The sequence below is a fragment of the Prionailurus viverrinus genome, chromosome F1 (assembly GCF_022837055.1).
Source record: "Prionailurus viverrinus isolate Anna chromosome F1, UM_Priviv_1.0, whole genome shotgun sequence".
In the NCBI taxonomy this organism is placed as follows: domain Eukaryota; kingdom Metazoa; phylum Chordata; class Mammalia; order Carnivora; family Felidae; genus Prionailurus; species Prionailurus viverrinus.
Window position 1 is genome coordinate 10108408 of NC_062577.1, and position 19596 is coordinate 10128003.

General features: G+C 34.7%; 1 protein-coding gene across 4 annotated transcripts in view; it reads right to left on the reverse strand.

The window, feature by feature from the left end:
• KIFAP3 (kinesin associated protein 3) overlaps positions 1-19596 on the reverse strand; it is a 169698-nt gene that overhangs the window by 136845 nt on the left and 13257 nt on the right. For 3 of the 4 annotated variants that reach the window (XM_047840887.1, XM_047840889.1, XM_047840888.1), the window contains 4 exons: positions 11826-11957; positions 8909-9063; positions 6792-6847; positions 6102-6243 (listed from right to left, as the gene is read on the reverse strand). In XM_047840887.1, the coding sequence (XP_047696843.1) occupies positions 6102-6243; positions 6792-6847; positions 8909-9063; positions 11826-11957 (485 nt within the window). Of the gene's footprint in view, positions 1-6101; positions 6244-6791; positions 6848-8904; positions 9064-11825; positions 11958-19596 lie in introns of those variants that run through there. The other variant, XM_047840890.1, reaches the window with a different exon arrangement.

Genomic DNA, 19596 nt, shown 5'->3' on the forward strand with positions numbered 1-19596 from the left:
TCCAGGGAACGGCAGCTCACCACCTCCCAGCATCTCCTGTAAGCAGAAGCTGTGTTAGAACCTCATAAAGGGGTTCTGATGGGGCTCGCAACCTAGAGAGACAGGTAAAGGTGCTCTGCCTTCTCTCAGATTCCATGTGTAAAAAGATTTCCCACTTTCCTGAGTACAGGAGCAAGGAACAAGTGTCACTCTAGGATTCAGCTTTGTTAACTTGGGGTTGGACAAGTAGAGGTGTTGCCCTGTTCTATTACTGTACATAGATAAGTTTCTGAAGAGTCAAAAAATACAGGTGTATTTTTGACTGGGGTGGGGGGGCTGGCATGCCTAAACCACCACCCCCTCCACTGTTCAGGGGTTAATTGTACTTTGGAAAATGATGTACTATAACGTCATGAATTTAGGCATAGGGCTAGTGATTTATTTTTCAAATTTTATTTCAATTTTCTCCTTTAGTATAGAATAGAAAAATGTCTCAATAAAAATACAGCTTATAGGAATTGTATGTAGGATATAAAGAAATAGCCAAAAGAAAATTATGAAGTCTAATGAAGGTCAAAATATAACCCAAAATTAATCTATAAGTTAAATGCAGTAATAATTAAAATTTCATTATAATTTTTTAGAGCATATGGTAAAGTGATCTCAAAATAATATATAAGAAAACATGTAAGACCAACAACACCTATTTAAAAAAAATCAATAAATCAGAACATTTCTCTTACCAATTCTAAAACTCTAGTCAAAATATAAAACAAAACATAACAAACAGTGTGGTACTGGCATGGAAATTATCAAATAGATCAATGGAAAAGAAAAGAAAGCATTAAAACATATCAATGAATATATCAGAACAAGACATGGCACAAAATAAGCTTTCAAGTATATAATGAATAAAAGAATTGAAGGCATATAACAGAAAAGGCCATTTAAAATCTTTGGGGAAAGAAGGAGTACTCATTAACTAGATTGGAATAACTGGCTATTGAATATGCAAAAAATTTATATCTCTACCTCCTACTTACAACAAAAATGAGGGGCGCCTGGGATGGCTCAGTCAGTTAAGCATTTGACTCTTGACTCCAGCTCAGGGCATGATCTCATGGTTCCTAATTTTAAGTCCTGCATCAGGCTCTGTCTAGCCTGGCAGCATAGAGTCTGCTTGAGATTTTCTTTCTCTCTCTCTCTCTCTCTCTCTGCCCTTCTCCTCTCACACTTTCAATCTCTCTCTCAAAATAAATAAATAAACTTAAGAAAAGTAAATTCCAGGGGCAAGGATTTCTGAAACAACCAAAGTAAGGACCTCCAAAAATCCACTCCTCCATAAGTGAATGAGAACACTGGTAAAAATGGTCAGAATCAACCTTTTTAGAACCCTGGACTACATTTTGCAACAATAAGAAATATGGCTGAACCTTAGTAGAACCAGTAAACTCTGTGGTATTTCCACTTGCCATAAGTACATCCCCTCTGTGCAACTTTGCAGAAGCCTTGAAAATCAACAGCATCACAAATATAGTATCTGTGAAAAACAAAAGCAGAGCAGCAACTGGAGGGGGCAGAATAATTTGGCACTCCTGAAAACCCCCACTCCAGTGAACTGTCACTATCTGACATATCTGGATATTTGCTGCATTTCCAGGGTTTGCGTTTATCTGACTTGACTCAGAAATTGCTTTGTACAGCCTTATACCCAGGGCATTTGTTGAAAACCACTGGTGGCAACATTGCAACTGCATGCAGCAGCCTTGCCAGCTGGGGTTAACAAGAGGATGACAAAAAAACTTGAAAAAGGAAAAACTGGGAAATGAGAGATTCACAAGGTCTTTGAAAAGCTCCAATATATTCCTGAGAATCTAGAAGGCCATGCACATGTGCAGGAATGTGTTGATACCAGGAAAAGACGTAAGGAGGACCTCATCTCTCATCTCTGGCCAACCCTGAGGCATTGTACAAGCAGGAATTAAAGGCTAAGGCCTTGGAGATGCCTGGCTGACTCAGTTGGTAGAGTATGCGACTCTTGATCTCAGGGTCATGAGTTTGAGCCCCACTTTGGGTGTATAGATTACTTAAACAAATTTAAAAAATAAAAAATAAATAAAGGCTAACTTAGCCTTGTACACTACCTGCTTAAACACTGAAGACATGCTCCAATACACACATACACAGTCACTTAGCAAAGGCTGGGACACTTAGGGCCAGGCATTTTAAAAAATCTCTATCCTGGGCACCTGGGTGGCTCAGCTGGTTGAGTGTCTGACTTTGGCTCACATGATCCCACGGTCCATGGGTTTGAGCCCCAGGTCGGGCTCTGTGCTGATAGGTCAGGGCCTGGAACCTGCTTCAGATTTTGTGTCTCCTTCTCTCTCCACCCCTCCCCCACTTGTGTTCTCTTTGTCTCTCTCTCAAAAATAAACATTAAAAAAAAATTAAAGTAAAATAAAAAATCTCTACCCAATCATTAGTTACCACTAAACTACCTGAGCTAGAAGCTTCAGTGGCTGCACAAAGATCACAGACTTTTCAGAATTCATCTAAGAAACTCATTAAACAAACAGCAAAAATAACAAGCTCTGGAGAGAGTACAATATTATCATAACAATAAAAACTACAAGACATGCAAGAAAACAGGACGTGATGTCTCATATTCAGGAAACACAGCATTCAATAGAAATTGTCCATGAGGAAGCACAAATGTTGAACTTATATGACTAAATAAGCTATTGTAAATATATCCAGGGAATTAAAGGAAACCATATCTAAAGATTTAAAGACAAGTATGGGAGTGTACGAGAATGATGCCTCACCAAATGATATCAATAAGGAGATACAAATGACAAAGTATGAACCAAATAGAAATTCTGGAGTTGTTAACAAAGTACAATAGATATCTGAAATGAAAAATTCACTAGAAGGACTTCACAGCAGTCTGAAGCAATTGAAAGAAAAAATAATGGAAAGCAAGTAGAGCCTCAAAGACCTATGGGACACCACCAAACATATTAACATGGAATTCCCAAAAGGAAAGGAGAGAAAAAGGAGATACTTGAATGTTTAACACAATAATGCCCCAAACTTCCAAAGTTTGATGAAAAACATTAACCTGCAGATCCAAGGAGTTTCACAAACTCCAAGAAGACACACTAAAAGATGTAAACACCTAAATACATCATAGTCAAACTGGCAAAAGCCAAATGCAAAGAAAATGTTACAAGTAGCAAGAACGCAGCTCAAGAGTTACACAGGATCCTTAATGAGATTAACATCCAATTTCGTATCAGAAACCATGGAGACATGAAGACAGTGGATAACATTGTAAAAGTGCTAAAATAAAAAGACTGCCAAACAAGAATTCAACATCTAGCAAAACTATGCACACAAACACCAAGGAGAAATTAAGTCATTCCTATTCCTAGGCAAACAAAAATTTAGAGAATTTGCTGATAGTAAACATTCCCTATAAGAAATACTAAAGGGAATCCTTCAAGCTTAAATGAAAAACTAGCAGAGAGGAATGTAAATCCACACAAAGAAATAAAGAGCACTGGTAAAGGTAATTATATAAATAAAATGACAGCTTAACATTATTTCTGATTGCAGTCTTTTCTTCTATTTAATTAAAAAATTCACACATCAATAATTACTGTGCTGACAGGCAGGTAATGTGTAATGATGTAATTTGCATTACTATAATAGTACAAAGAAGTGGAGAAGGAATAGAGAGGTAAGTCAGAACACGGTATTTGCATGCTGCTAAAATTAAATATTGGAACCCTACCATTAATTTGAACTAAATTATTTTAATAGAAGATAGTAACTGTAATCCTAGGGCAAACACTCAGAAAATAATTCAGGAAAACACAGTAAAAGAACAACAAAAGGATTAAAATGGTATACTAAAAAATATCCATTTTACATAAAAGAAGGCAGTAACAGAGGGTTAATGGAATAAAAATGATAAAAGATGCAGAAAACAAAGTGTTAGATGACAATCCCACTTTATGAGTAATTACATTAATGGTAAATAGACTAAACTCTCCTATCAAAACGCAGAGATTGGCAGAATGGATTAAAAAACGGCGTGATCCAACTATATACTTTGTACAATCCAAACATTTTAGAGTCAAAGAGACAAATAGAGTGAAAGTAAACAGATGGAAATGGATATGATACCAAAAAAAAGAGACAATAGACTGACAGAAACCATTTCCAAGTACATAAAAGAGAAAGAACATAAATGATATATATAAATTTATGTACTAAATTATATATAAAAAGGATATGTACATTTATATATAAATATACGTACAGTCACATACACATACACACAAATACTTAAGACAGGAATACAAAATTCACAGGGTGGAAATTCCAAAAGTCTAGTGATAGCAAATTCATTAGAAATCAGGCAAATGCAACTTAAAACAAAGAAAGTTTGTTTATTACCATAATACAATGGCAAAAATTTTAAAGTTTGATGGCTTTCATATTCTGTTGATCTGGGGATACAGCAGCACAACCATTTTGGAAGGCAGTTTGGCAATACCCTTTAAAACATTATCATCTGTATTTATGTATGACCTTTGTTTCTGTCCACATACCCTAAAGAACCCCATACTGTGTATATAGAAGATACGTACAAAGATGTTCACTGAAGCAATATTCCCTACAGAAAAATCTGGAAACAATCTAATGACTAATCAACACAGGAATGGCTAAAACTTATAGAAAGCTTCATAAAAACAACATAGTTAAAAAATTAATTAATTATAATGTATCTATATGCATGTAATCTCAGAATATTACTGTATGGAGAAAAAATTACCAAGAAATAAGTACGATATTATTAATATAAAAATTCTTACAAAATAATACTCTATATTTTAATATAGGAAAAAATCCTATACATATATATATGTAAAAGTATGAAAAAGATCTAGAAGAATGAATGCACTCCAAACTCAGATAATAATGATCAAATTACTAATATTCTAATTCTTTATAAAGAATATACTAATATATGAGTTGTATAAATTTGAAAATACTTAAAATGTACACATTTTCTACCTGGAATATTGGTAATGTTCTAGGACTTTCTGGACAGTTCTTTTGTATATATTTTCCAAGCTATCAAGTACTGGTGTGTACTGTGCAGCCTCCATAAAAGGAGTATGACGACAAACAAAAAGGTACTCTTCCTCATGTGATAGAAATCAGTTAATAATGACATCTTCTATATTTTAATTTTGGCAAAAGTAAAGTCAGAAAACCACACATTTAAAATAATTCTAGGGGCGCCTGGCTGGCTCAGTTGGTTAAGCATCTGACTCCTGGTTTCTGCTCAGGTCATGATCCCATGGTTCGTGACAGTGAGCCCCGCATTGAGCTCTGTACTGTCAGTACAGAGCCTGCCTGGGATTCTCTCTCCTTCTCTCTCTGCCCCTACCCTCCTCGCACGCACTCTCTCAAAATTAATAAATAAACTTTATCTCTGTCTGTCCCTCCCTTGCTTGCATTTGCACTCGCTCTCTCAAAACAAATAAACTTTAAAATAAAATAAAATAAAATAAAATAAAATAAAATAAAATAAAATAAAATAAAATAATTCTATTGGGGTATTACTGAGAAAAAAGGTGTTAAGAGCATTATCTCTTTTTTTTTTAATTACCTAGCACATCTAATGAAAGGAGAGGATCAAAATTTAATCTAAATGAAGGTACAGAGATTAATATATTTTTTGCTGTGCTACTGAAAGAAAACTACTATTGGAACCCTAATTTAGTAACAGTATATACGTATGTGTGCAAATGACAAAGGTGATATTGTATCCTAACTGAAAGAATAAAAAATCTTCCAGAATAGAAAACACAGTACCATTAGTGCTTTATATTTGTTGTTTAAATTAAACGAATTTTTCAGATAATATTTAATGTTATGCTCTCAAAAATTAAATAATTTTCAGAAGAAAGATGGTAATAAAGGTCTAGGAAATAAATGCATTCCTAAGTTCGGTAAAATTTTAGCTTTGTCCTCTATTATAATAAGTTTCAGAAACATATTATACAACAATTTTTCTATTTTTAATATTTATAGATATAAATCACCATTCAATAGTAGTTCTTCCAAGTTATCAGGATTTCGAGCAAGTTGCAAGATCAAAGCAGAACCCCGAACTTTATCAGGAATATCTTCATATAGTAACTCAATGTATTCATCCATGTCATTGATGTTAGCCACTTCATCAATCTGAAAGAAAGGAAGAGGAAGTCCTCCTAAAGAACAATGATGTCCCTCAAAGCTACTGCCAAGGAATGATACTGTGTGGTCAACATATTGCCCTTTTAATGACAGACAAGTTTTCAAAGGACTCATAGTAGCCAGGAGGAAATTAGACCTTTGGGTGTTAGGACTCCAATACAAAAGTAGTTACAAACCACATGAAAATAGGATGTACATAAACGCTAAACTTGGGTCTATTAATATAAAGCATCCTAAATGTAATGCAAAATAATGTGTGTCTACTATAATAGGTTAAATAGTATTTCAAAACACACTGGATATGTTTAAATATAAGAATATTTAAAACATTTCAAAACTTATCAAAATAAATTATATCTGAAAAATATGCCACTAACTTTTGACTATATAAAACACTCATTATCTACCTTTTCTAGGTGCTTCTAAGTTCAATAAACTTTCTACATCTACTTAATGTTAGTACATGAATCATTGATGGGAAAAGGCAACAACCTTACAAGCAATCAGTTCTCTATTAGATCAGAATTAGGTCTTACCTCCATTCCTTCAAAAGGAGGTGGATCTTTAGGCTTGCTCGATTTTTCTTTTTTTTCTGTAAAAAGATTTTTTATTTTTAAATGAGAAGAATTAGGTGTTTAGAGTTTCTGGGTAATTTTTATATTCAGTAGCTGAGTTTATAGCTAACCTGGGGATCTTACAACTGACTAGTTTATGAAATAGTCTTTTTCCAATAAATAAAAAAATTTTTAAATGTTCATCTATAATCTGTTATAATGAGATATCAAGGAGAGTATATATGAATAAAATCTAGAAATAATCCCGAAGTTATGTTATGCAGCAATTTTAATTCCTCCTAGGTTAACTTTTGGGGAGGTAAATAGCCAGACTTGCCAACAAGAAGCAAAAGAGTCCCCTCCTGATTCACATTTAAGGTGGGAATAGGGAAATCAATAAAGCAAAGATACATTAATGAGTTGAATATTAGAAAAAACAAAATGAAAAAAATCACTTACAGTAATGAATTACATAAATAAGTATTACTGTTTGGTTTCAATCACTTCTGGGGGGCAATGTTTCTAGTTTTGAAATGGTGAATTCCAAGTAAAAAAAGTTAAAAAGAAAAATGGAAATTTTTTTAGTAAGTATGTATTTAACATGGTAACAGCATTTCTTACATCTCCAAACATTAGTATCTATATAAACAGACTGATTCAAATGGATTTATCCAGGTATGTTGACATGAAAATTTCCTCATATTCATCTAATTTCTGGGGAAGAAGGTGAGATGACTGATCTACCTTGAAAACTCGCAAGACTTTATTAAGATATTAGTATAAATGCATTTGGAATTATATTAATTAGGCATTAGGAAAGATCAATTTCCACTATATTGTACTCAAACTAAGTACATACACACCTTACAAGAGTATGGGATTTACTTTGCTCACTTTGAACTTATTTAACTTATTGAAGAAGTTCTCTCTCATCATTTACAGGGATCTTAATAGGAATAGTCTATCATGAAACATTTAATAAAAGTGTTTCTTGATAAAATTTTCCTTATAGCACTAATTATTAATAATTAATAATTATACATTGAGTGCCAGTTATGTGGCTGGATACAAGTTCAAACTGCTTATTTTTGCTTTTAAATAAATACATTCACAATCAATTCATTCAGAAATATATATTGATCATATAATATATGTTAGATAATATATTCAGGATTAACTAATAAGAGTGATATTAGAAAAAAGGCATTTTATTTGCTGTGGTTGGAGAGAAAAGACTGAGTAATTCAAAAAAAGTCAAAACAAATTTTCTCTCATTTTTTTCTACTTAGTATAATTGAAACATAAGCATTTATAAAGTTTTTCAAAGGTACCATATTTTAGAACTCACCAATGATGAAAGAAAGATATGTAAACCTAATCAATACCATGAAGTGGAATAACTAACCATTCAATAATCTGAGATGACTTTCCATCAAAATGTGTTTTTATTTCGTTTCATATTTGGTTTAGATTATTTGATGATATTTTCTAAAAATAATTCCTTAGCTCTAATATTTTAATGACTTGGTTCCTTATGAAGAAATTGAAGGTAGAAGAATGGCAATAATGCAGACAATAAGGAAGAAAAAAGTAATATTTTCTTAAGAAAGATTCATATAACTTGTATCTTTAGGATAGTCTAAAGCATATGACATATTTTAACATTTAAATACTTAGTAATCTATTCAAATTATAAATTGTCAATAAGAAATTTAGAAAATATAAATCTGGTTGGGTTAGAGAAAATAGGTTTTAAAAAAAATTTATTCCTTTTATTGGAATCCCCAAATTCTCTCCTTTTATTATTCTAGAATATGACAGACATTTGAGTTCGTTCCTTATTTCAGCACAAATGTACACACACAAACATACACACATGCCACAGTATGAAATAGAAACAGATCATTTTTTGTGGAAGCATCTAATACAGAGCCTGGCACGGAGAAAACTAATAGGTTTATTCTTTCATTCGTTTACTTATCCACAGCACTGGCAAAACAAAATAAAACAATAACAACAAAAAACACCACCAAATATCAAAAGCACAAACTATAGAAACAGCTCTGGTTATACATTAAAAAGTGAGGAATTCTACTTACCTTTTCCTGGCAATGAATCACGGCGATTCTGTAGATAGTACAACAGCTGTTCTACCTCATTTAGTTTTGAGGGATGGATAAGTTTACATTCTTCAACCACCTTCCGGGCCAGGGAAGTTATATCCGTGTTGGCATTGAGACTCTTAAGACGAATGCTGTGAGCACATCAGAAATTTTCCAACTCAGGTATTATAAAAGTAAGTGATAACTTATACAATACTTCTTATAAATAGTTCACAAAGCACTGAAAGGTACCTGACATAGACTCTTTTAGTAAAATATAATAAAGTATTAGATACGATCAGGCTTAGAAAAATGCAAAGAAACGAGTTCTTTGAACTGAACAAATGAGATAACAAAAAGAACAAAAATCTGTATCTGACTCTTCTAGGGAGGACAGCATATTCAGAAATCTTGTTTTAAAATAATCTTTCTAGGGGGCGCATGTGTGGCTCAGTTGGTTAAGCATCCGACTCGATTTTCTCTTAGGTCGTGATCTCACGGTTGGTGTGCACTGGCAGTGCAGCACCTGGTTGGGATTCTCTCTCTCTCCCTCTCTCTGTGCCCTGCCTCACTCACTTTCTCTCTCTTTCTCAAAAGTAAACTTCAAACAAACAAATACGTGTTAAAGAACTAAGAACTAAATCTTTTGCCTGAAATGTGGATATCTGAGGTTCTAAAAGCAAAGACTGATCTGCTAGCTTTTCTTTGGAAGTCAAATTAATAAGATCTCAAGGGGTGCCTGGGTGGCTCAGTCAGTTAAGCGTCTGACTTCAGCTCAGGTCATGATCTCAACACAGTTCATGTGTTCAAGCCCCACAATGGGCTCTGTGCTGACAGCTAGGAGCCTGGAGCTTGCTTCGGATTCTGTGTCTCCCTGTCTCTCCGCCTCTCCCCTGTTGATGCTCTGTCTCTCTCTCAAAAATAAGTAAGCATTGGGGCGCCTGGGTGGCTCAGTCGGTTGAGCGTCCGACTTCGGCTCAGGTCACGATCTCGCGGCCTGTGAGTTCGAGCCCCGCGTCGGGCTCTGGGCTGACAGCTTGGAGCTCAGAGCCTGTTTCGGATTCTGTGTTTCCCTCTCTCTCTGCCCCTCCCCCGTTCATGCTCTGTCTCTCTCTGTCTCAAAAATAAATAAACATTAAAAAAAAATAAGCATTAAAAAAATTTTTTTTAATCAATAAACATAAAAAAAAAGATCTAAAGAGATTTTCACATGCTCCCAAAATGTATAAAACTCAGGCAGTAATCACAACACATTAATGGAAGAGAGAACGTGTAAGAGGACACATAAGTACGTATGTGTGCATATATGTATTTTTCTTCAATTTAGTGAATTATCCAAAGACTTAGTTCTTTTAATTTTTTTTTAATGTTTATTTATTTGAGGCAGGGGGAGGGTGTGGAGGGGTGGGCAGAGAGAGAAGGAGACACAGAATCCGAAGCAGGCTCAGGCTCTGAGCTGCCAGCACAGAGCCCCATGCGGGGTTCAAACCCACGAACTGCGAGATCATGACCTAAGCCAAAGTCAGACACTCAGCTGACTGAGACACCCAGGAGCCCCAAGGACTTAGTTATTTCAATGAATTGTATGTGTAATTTAGTTTCCTAACACAAAAAAAGAAGACAGATTAGGGATCTTACTAAGATACTAGGCAGCTTTTCTTTTCAGGGTGCTATGCACCAAAGTTTCTCAATTACAGCGCTATTAAAATTTGAAGCCAAACCATTCTTTGACCTTGTGGATTTTAGGATGTTTAGCAGCACCCTGGCCTCTATCCACTAGATTGTCAATAGGATCCCTCCAGTTACAACCCCCAAAACTGTTTCCAGGCATTACCAAATGTTCTCTGGGGGAAAAACATCACAACCAGTTGAGAACCACTGCTATATATTTAAAATACAGTGCTTTGGGAGCGCCTGTGTGGCTCAGTCAGTTGAGTGTCCAACTTTGGCTCAGGTGAGGGTCTGGCAGTTGGTGAGTGCAAGCCCCATGTCGGGCTCTGTGCTAACAGCTCAGAGCCTGGAGCCTACTTCGGATTGTGAGTCTCCCTCTGCCCCTCCCCACTCATACTCTCTCAAAAAAGAAAAACACATTAAAAAAAAATTAAATACAGTACTTTTCAGGGTGCTATATCACCAAAACATACTAACACTCTTTTAAACTAGCTAAAATCTTCTTACTTAGTTCCCAAATCAACTTTTTTTTTTTTTACGGAAGGAGAAGAAGATTGGGAGAGAACACTAGGCCATCTCCGACCTTCTCTACTTCCACAATACTATGAAAGGAGGGCAAGACAATCACCAGCACAACTATAGAATAATGAAAAAGGCCAGTTCCCAAGGGGCTCCTGATAGTATTATAAAAGTAGGAAGGAAAGTGTAGGATGTCAAGAGATGTAATCCCAATTCACTGAGTCAGAAAATTGAGTCATTACATTACCAACATCTTTCACAGGGCTAGACTTTGAAGGGATGAATTCAAAGTACATGCCCCACTTGGGAATTCTGGAACGCATACTATCTTCTACAACTCCAGGGAAAAAAGAATAATACAGAGAGGATCCCCTAAAATAGAAATTTCTTAAATTAAGCTAAAAAGTCTCATATAAACCTCTTTTATTTCTGATTTCACAAGTTGTAGTAGTTTATACTCTATTATATGCATTCACTAAATGGGATAAATTAGAAATGATATTTTTCAGCAACTTTCCACTATGCTTAGGTAAACATGATCTTCTCTGGAATAAATATACTCTGTATTTATAGTTTAATATGGTCTCTGCTTCACTAAGATGAAGTATGCCTAGAAGAAGGCAGAACCATTTGTAATCTATGCTGATTTAAATAACGTCAGATTTCTACACAGTTTATATAAAATTCACCACTTTCAAACTATGCACCAATGAAGAAAACTTACATCTTTTGGCATTCCTTTCGTTCTCCCAACATGGGATCACCCATCTCTCCAAGAATAGTAGCTTCCACTTCATATTGAACAATGAGTGCTTTTTCTGATGGATGTACATCAATATTTCCTCCTTTAACTTTCCTATAATATAAAATAAAAACAGACATAGATAGATTAAAAACTCACAAAATGTCTATGCTTTTTATCTAGTTTTTAGTTCTAAAGGCATGTGGGTCGGATTAACATACGCATTTAAATTAGATTTACTTTTGACTTAGACCAAAAAAATAACTCTTTTTCTCCAACTCTGTAAACTCTGTACTATACATATTTCTTGATCTTGCAGAAAGTACCTTAATAAATAGCTATACCTGGGAAAAAATACATTTACACAAAGAATCATGCTTATATAAAATTTGCAAGTGAATAAAACAAGATGTTTTGGAGAGAAGAACCTCAAACAAAAATCAGTAATTCAAAAATAAAGATAGCTGCTCCCAAATTTGTGTTAAAAAAAAAAAAAAACAACTGCCTAACAATTAGCCCATTAAGCGGCTCACAGAATGACACGAAATTATCTAAACCACAATATTTATTATCTATCACTTTACATAAATATGTACACTGCACCATTAGTACCTAATCTTCAAAACACACTCAAATTACATAACAAAAAAACATTAAGAGGTTATGTTTTACAGTCCTGCATCTTCAAATTATAATGTCATTAGTAGTTTCCATAGAATGTTTCTATATACCTCATCCCCCAAGCTTCTAAAGTTATACAATGAATCTTTAGTTATAGTAAACCAATGACAAATTAATCACTACTTGTCACTTGGCCACATTAGAAGGTGATAAAACAAGTGATATTAGAAGAGATTAAGCAACGAGAACAAGAAAAATTTCTCACTATAGTCAAAGTTGGCTAGTAGGATATTTTAGCCTGACAAGAAGGAACAGAAATATGACAATATCTTAAATTAAAATTCCAATGATTAGACACTCAATGCTCTTTCTTTAGTTAGAAGTTAATGCCCTATTATGCATATTCTCAATGTAAGTTTTAAAATGATCTTTTCATCAGAATTATTTATGAAATATGGAATCTGTACTGGGACCATGACTAAAAGTCAAGTACAGAGATAGGATAGGAAATCAAATACAATGCTGGAGTCTAGGTAGATCAGCAACTACACTGACAGTAAGATGTACAGAACAAAGCTTGTGAGGGATTAAAGCAGCTAGAAACCAGGCAGGCTGGTAAAAATAATTAGGAAATTAGATACACACACATATATTAAACAGGATGGCATAGACTCCAAAAGGCAGGATAAATGGGTACAAGCTGAGGCTAGCAATCAAAAACTAAAGGAATCACAGGAATCAAAAGAACTAAGAAGAGTTAAAAAAAAAAATGAAAGAAAGAAAACAGAAAAAAAAGTTGTACACTTTTCTGTAGCAATCACTACAGAAAGCATCTTAATTATAGAACAAACTAGTTCCGTGCTTCCTCTTAAGATGGAGAGCAATCCCAGTTGTGAATTTCCTATACAGAAGGGGGTAACCACTGTATCCAATTCAATGAAGACAATTATAAGGATAAAACACAAATGCAATCCTAAGAGTAGTCTCCTACCACCACTTGCACAGCCGGTCTTCTATAGGTAAAGAAAAATGTAATTGTCTTCTGGTCTGATATCATGCATTTCTCAAAGAAATCAAATTGATCAAAGAATCTCACCACTCCGTTCTTGTTTTTGTTTTTGTTTGCTTTTTTGTGTGCATGTGTGTTTTTAAAAAGTATGTTCATTACATTTTTTAATAGCTTCTTTATCACTAAAGCAAGTTATGTTTTTATAGGAAAAGTAGAACACAGAAATTGCAAAGAAAAACATAAACTCAAAAACCTGGAAGAAACCAATTGTTACAATTTTAGCACATATACATTCAGGTATTTTTTTAATTCATGTATAAATAATAGAGTGGCAGCTCTAGAAGTTCTTTATAGGAGAGGCTTAATTAAGGGTAGCAATTTGGTAGGGTTGAAACTACACTGAATAGCACTTTACATAAGGGTAATACAAGTTATTAATTGCTTATATAACCTGGGGGCTGATGGAAATTATGGATAAAACCCTTGCTTGTTCTCCTTGGCATCGTAGCTGAATATATAAGATACGTATATTAAAACTAATCCCTCATTATACTGTTTAGTAACACATTTAAAACTTACTATGGGTGCCTGGGTGGCTCAGTTGGTTAAGCATCTGACTCTGGATTTGGGCTCAGGTCCTGATCCCACAGTTCATAAGGCTGAGCCCCACCTCAGGCTCTGCAATGACAGCATGGAATCTGCTTGGGATTCTGTCTCTGTCTCCCTCTCTGCCCCTCCCCCACTCTAATGCATGCATTCGCACTCCCTCTGTCAAAATAAATATTAAAAAAAGAAGAAAACCTGTACAAAGAATAAAGTCACCAAGAAAAAAAGAGAGAGGACTCAAATAAAGTCATAAACAAAAGAACAAACGTTTACAACTGATCACACAGAAATACAAAGGATCACAAGAAACTTAGCAATTAATTATACACCAACAAATGTAACAACATAGAAGAAATGGGTAAAATCCTAAAAACCATACAATCTGCAAAGATCAAATCATAAAAAAACAGAAAATATGAACAGACCAATTACTAGTAAGCCACTGAATCAGTAATCAAAAATGTCCCAATAAACAAAAGTCTACACTCAACTGCTTCACTGGTTAATGCTACCAAATATTCAAAGAATTAATGACAATCATTCTCAAACTCTTCCAAAAAACAGAACAGGAGGGAATACTTACAAACTCATTTTATGAGGTCAGCATTACCTTTACACCAAAACCAGACAAGAACACCAAAAAAAAAAAAAAATTACAGGCTAATACCCAAAAGGAACACAGATGCAAAAATCTTCACAAAATACTAGCAAACCAACTCAAGTTTACATTAAAAGCATCACACATCATGATCAAGTGGGATTTATTTGAGGGATGCAAGGATGGTTCAATAAATGTAAATCAATCAATACACTACATTAACAAAAAGAAGTATAAAAGTCATACGATTATCTCAACAGATGCATAAAGCATTTGACAATGTTCAATATCCATTTATGATAAAAACTGCCAACAAAATGAATATACAGGGAATGTACCACAACACAATAAAGGCCATATATAATAAATACACAGCTAACATCATACTCGACAGTGAAAAACTAAAAGCTTTTCCTCAAAGACCAGGAACACGGCAAGGATGCCCACTCTTACCACTTCTATTCAACACAGTATTAGAAGCCCTAGCCAGAGTAATTTGTCAAGAAAAAGAAATAACAGGCATCCAAATAAGAAAGCAAGAAGTAAAACTGCCACTATTTGTGGATGACATGATATTATTATAGAGAAAACTCTAAAGACCCCACACACAAAAAAACTGGAGCTAATAAACTGAAGAAAGTTGCAGGTTAAAAAAAACCAACATTAAAAATCAGTTGCATTTCCATACACTAATAATGAACTATCTTAAGAGAAATTAAGAAAATATTCCCATTTACAATTACATCAAAAAGAATAAAATATCTAGAAATAAATTTAACCAAGAAGGTCTTTAACCAAGACCTATACCCTGACAACTATAAGATATTGATGAAAGAAAGTGAACACAAATAAATGAAAAGATAGTCCAAGTTTATAGACTGAAAGAATTAATACCAATAAAATGTCCATATCACCCAAAGCAATCTACAAATTCAAGGCAACCCCTATCAAAATCCCAACGGCCTTTTTTCACAGAAATTGAACAAACAATCTTAAAATTTGTATGGAGCCACAAAAGACCCTGAATAGTCAGAGCAATCTTGAGAAAGAAGAACAAAGCTAGAGGCCTCACATTTTCTGGTTTCAAAATATATTACAAAGTTACAGTAATCAAAACAGTATGGTATTTGCATTAAAAAAGACACATATATCAATAGAATACATAGCCCAGAAATAAACTGACACATATATGGCCAATTAATTCACAATAAAGGAGCCAAGAATACACAATAGGGAAGGACAGTCTCTTCAATAAATGGCATTTAGAAAACTGGACAGCTACATGAAAAAGAATGAAACTGGACCATTATCTTACACTATATACAAAAATTAATTCAAAATGGATTAAGAGTTGAACATAAGACCTAAAACTATAAAACTCCTAGAAGAAAATAAGGACAGTAAGCTTCTCACCATAGATCTTGGCAAGTTTTTTTTGACACCAAAAGCAAAGGCAGTAAAAACAAAAATAAATAAGTGGGCCTAAGTCGAACTAAATATCTTCTTCCCAGCAAAAGAAAAAAAAAATAAAAATACAACTTATTAAGTGGGAGAATACATTTGCAATAATATGTCTGAGAATGGGTTAATACCTAAAGTATACAAAGACATCACAGAGCTCAATAGAAAAAAAAGAGAAAGAAAAAAAGAAAAAGGAAAAAATACCAATCTGGTTAAAAAACCAGCAGAGGATGTGAATAGGCATCTTTTTCTAAGAAGACATACAGATGGCCAACAGGTACATGAAAAGATGCTCAATATCTCTACTCATAAATGAAATGCAAATCAAAACCACAATAAGGTATCACCTCATACCTGTTAAAATGGCTATTATCAAAAAGACAAGAAATAGACAGTGTTGGCAAGAATGTGGAGAAAAGGGAACCCTACTACACTGTTGATGGGAATGTAAATTAATGCAGCCACTATGGAAAATCGTATAGAGGTTTTTCAAAAAACTGAACACAGACCTACCATATGACCGACCCAGCAAACCCATTTCTGAGTGTTTATCCAAAGGAACTAATTCTAAGAGATATATAGTACACACCCCCATGTTCACTGCAGTATTATTTATAACAGCCAATACAAAGAAGCAACCCAAGTGTCCATCATAAAGAAAATGTGGTGTATGTGCGTGTATATGTGTAAAATCTTGCCATTTGTGACAACATGGATAGACCTTGAGAGCATTATGCTATACGAAATAAGTCAGAGAGAGACAAATTCTTTATGATCTCATTTGTATGTGGAATCTAAGAACAAAACAAACCCAAACTCACAGATACACAGAACATATTGGTAGTTGCCAAAGGCAGGGGGTGGCAGCTGGGAAAACAGGTGAAGGTGGTCAAAGGCACAAATTTCCAGTGATAAAATAAATAAGTCCTGGGCACCTGGGTGACTCAGTCAGTTAAGCATCCAACTACTGATTTCAGCTCAGGTCATGATCTCATCACATCATGCTAAGCATGGAGCCTGCCTAAGATTCTCCTTCTCAGGGGCACCTGGGTGGCTCAGTCGGTTGGGCGTCTGACTTCGGCTCAGGTCATGATCTCACAGTTCGTGAGTTCAAGCCCCATGTCGGGCTCCATGCTGACGGCTCAGGGCCTGGAGCCTGCTCCAGATTCTGTGTTTCTCTCTCTCTGCCCCCTCCCTGCTCATGCTCTGTCTCCCTCTCTCAGAAATAAACATTTAAAAAAAAAAAAAAAGAGCTTTACATCCACTGATTTTGCTTATGTACTTATAGCACTCACCATAAATACAATAGTTACTTCTGATTATATATTAATTAAAGTCTGTATTCCTCACTACGTTATAGGCACATAAAGGCAGAGAAAGTATATGTCATTCATCCAATACTTTTTATCACTTGACTAAGTGACTTTTACATGGTAGAATTTCAAATAAGTATTGAAGGAATGAATAAATGTCATTTACTCTTAAAATCCTTCAATGGTTCTCCACTGCTTTTACAAGTCGCAACTCTTTACTATGGTTTGTAAGTCCAGTATGATTTGGCCCATTTTTCTTTGTAACCTCATTTTTACTTCATTTATTTATTTATTTATTTATTTATTTATTTATTTATTTATTTATAATTTTTTTTTCAAAGTTTATTTATTTTTGGGACAGAGAGAGGCAGAGCATGAACGGGGGAGGGGCAGAGAGAGAGGGAGACACAGAATCGGAAACAGGCTCCAGGCTCCGAGCCATCAGCCCAGAGCCTGATGCGGGGCTCGAACTCACAGACCGCGAGATCGTGACCTGGCTGAAGTCGGACGCTCAACTGACTGCGCCACCCAGGCGCCCCTTTACTTCATTTAATAACTATTTAGTGAGTACTTCTGATCCAGGAATTGTGCTGTGTGCTGAGGATACAATGAGAAGTAAGATATATAGTTCCTTAGCCTTCTGAAGCTTACAGACCAGCAGGAAAGACAAACAATAATAATATGGTAATAAGAGTAAGTAAAGACAAGGTATTATGTATCATGAGAACCTAGCAGGTATATCTGACCTGAATTGTGGACTGCGGGATGAAAAAAGGGCAGCTCAGGAAAGGCTTTCTGGAAAAAGTGACGTTTAAGCAAAAACAGGAAAAATGAAGAGCAAGCTGGGTGAAGAATGGGGCAAGTTCCAGACAACAGGAAGGGCATTTGGAATACACCAAAACACAGGAATCTAAAAGAAGTTATTTCTGTAAGGCTCAAGTATGAAATTACTGGGGGTGGGAGGGAGGCAGACAGAGAGCTGAAAAGGTAGGTGCTCTAACTCTAAAAGCAATGGAGGGGTGCTTGGCTTGCTCAGTGGGAAGAGCACATGACTCTTGATCTCAGTGTCATGAGTTCGAGGCCCACGTTGAGAATAGAGATTATTTAAATAAACTTTCAAAAAAGTAAAAAGCAATGGAAAGCCATCAGAGGGTTTTAAGAGGAAGCAAAAAAATCACAAATAATCGTCTATTTTTGTGTATATCTGATTGAGGACATAAAATTTGTCTATTTAATCATTTCTCCACTGACCAGAACTATGCGAGGCATATACCAGGTATTTTGTAAGTCTTCATTAAGTTTTACTGAATCAAAACAAAAAATCAAACTGTATTTGATTCTATAATCTACTACACATTTAAAGAAAGACTAGAAATTCCTCATGAAACCATGGAAATCGACTAATTAAAATTAGACTGAATCAACGAGAATGAAACTATGTTGCTGTACTGTTAGAAACAAAATGTTTAGGTAAAAATATTACAAAAGGAATACATAAATGTAATCATTATCAAAGAACCAATAATTAAAATGGAAGGTTCTGCCAGACATCATAAACCATCAGGCCTGTATGATTGTACGTCAGCTGCATATTTCTAATCTGAATGCGGGCAACGCCACCTTTTAATTTACTTATATTGTCAAAATTAGGCAGAACTGAAAAGTGTGTATTTCAACCTTTGCAAGTTCTAATCTTATTTTCCTTCAAGCATTATAGTGACTTGTTTGGTTTTATTTTTTGAACTTTAGATAACACGGCTTTTAAAAGAATAGATTGGGAATTATGCCTAAGGGTCCATACAGGTACAAGAATCTAATAAAAACTGTATTTTGGCACAGTGTATTACACGAAAACAAACTGCTGGTATAATAGTAGCTCTTCACCTAGAACAATCTTGAATCTGAAGTTGAAAGAGAAAGAATTTACTATTTTCTTCTGTCACGAAATTTTCAGTCATGGTATTTTAAAAGATCAATGTAGGCAAAATTCAGTGAGGAAAAAATACTGACTATATACTAGTTATGATTACATACTACTACAAAAATTTACTGATAAAGTCTTGTTATTTGACAGTTTCAGATATATTCATATACAATGAGAAAGGCAGGCAATATATGCCTCAGTCCTGCAAAGACCGTGCAGTC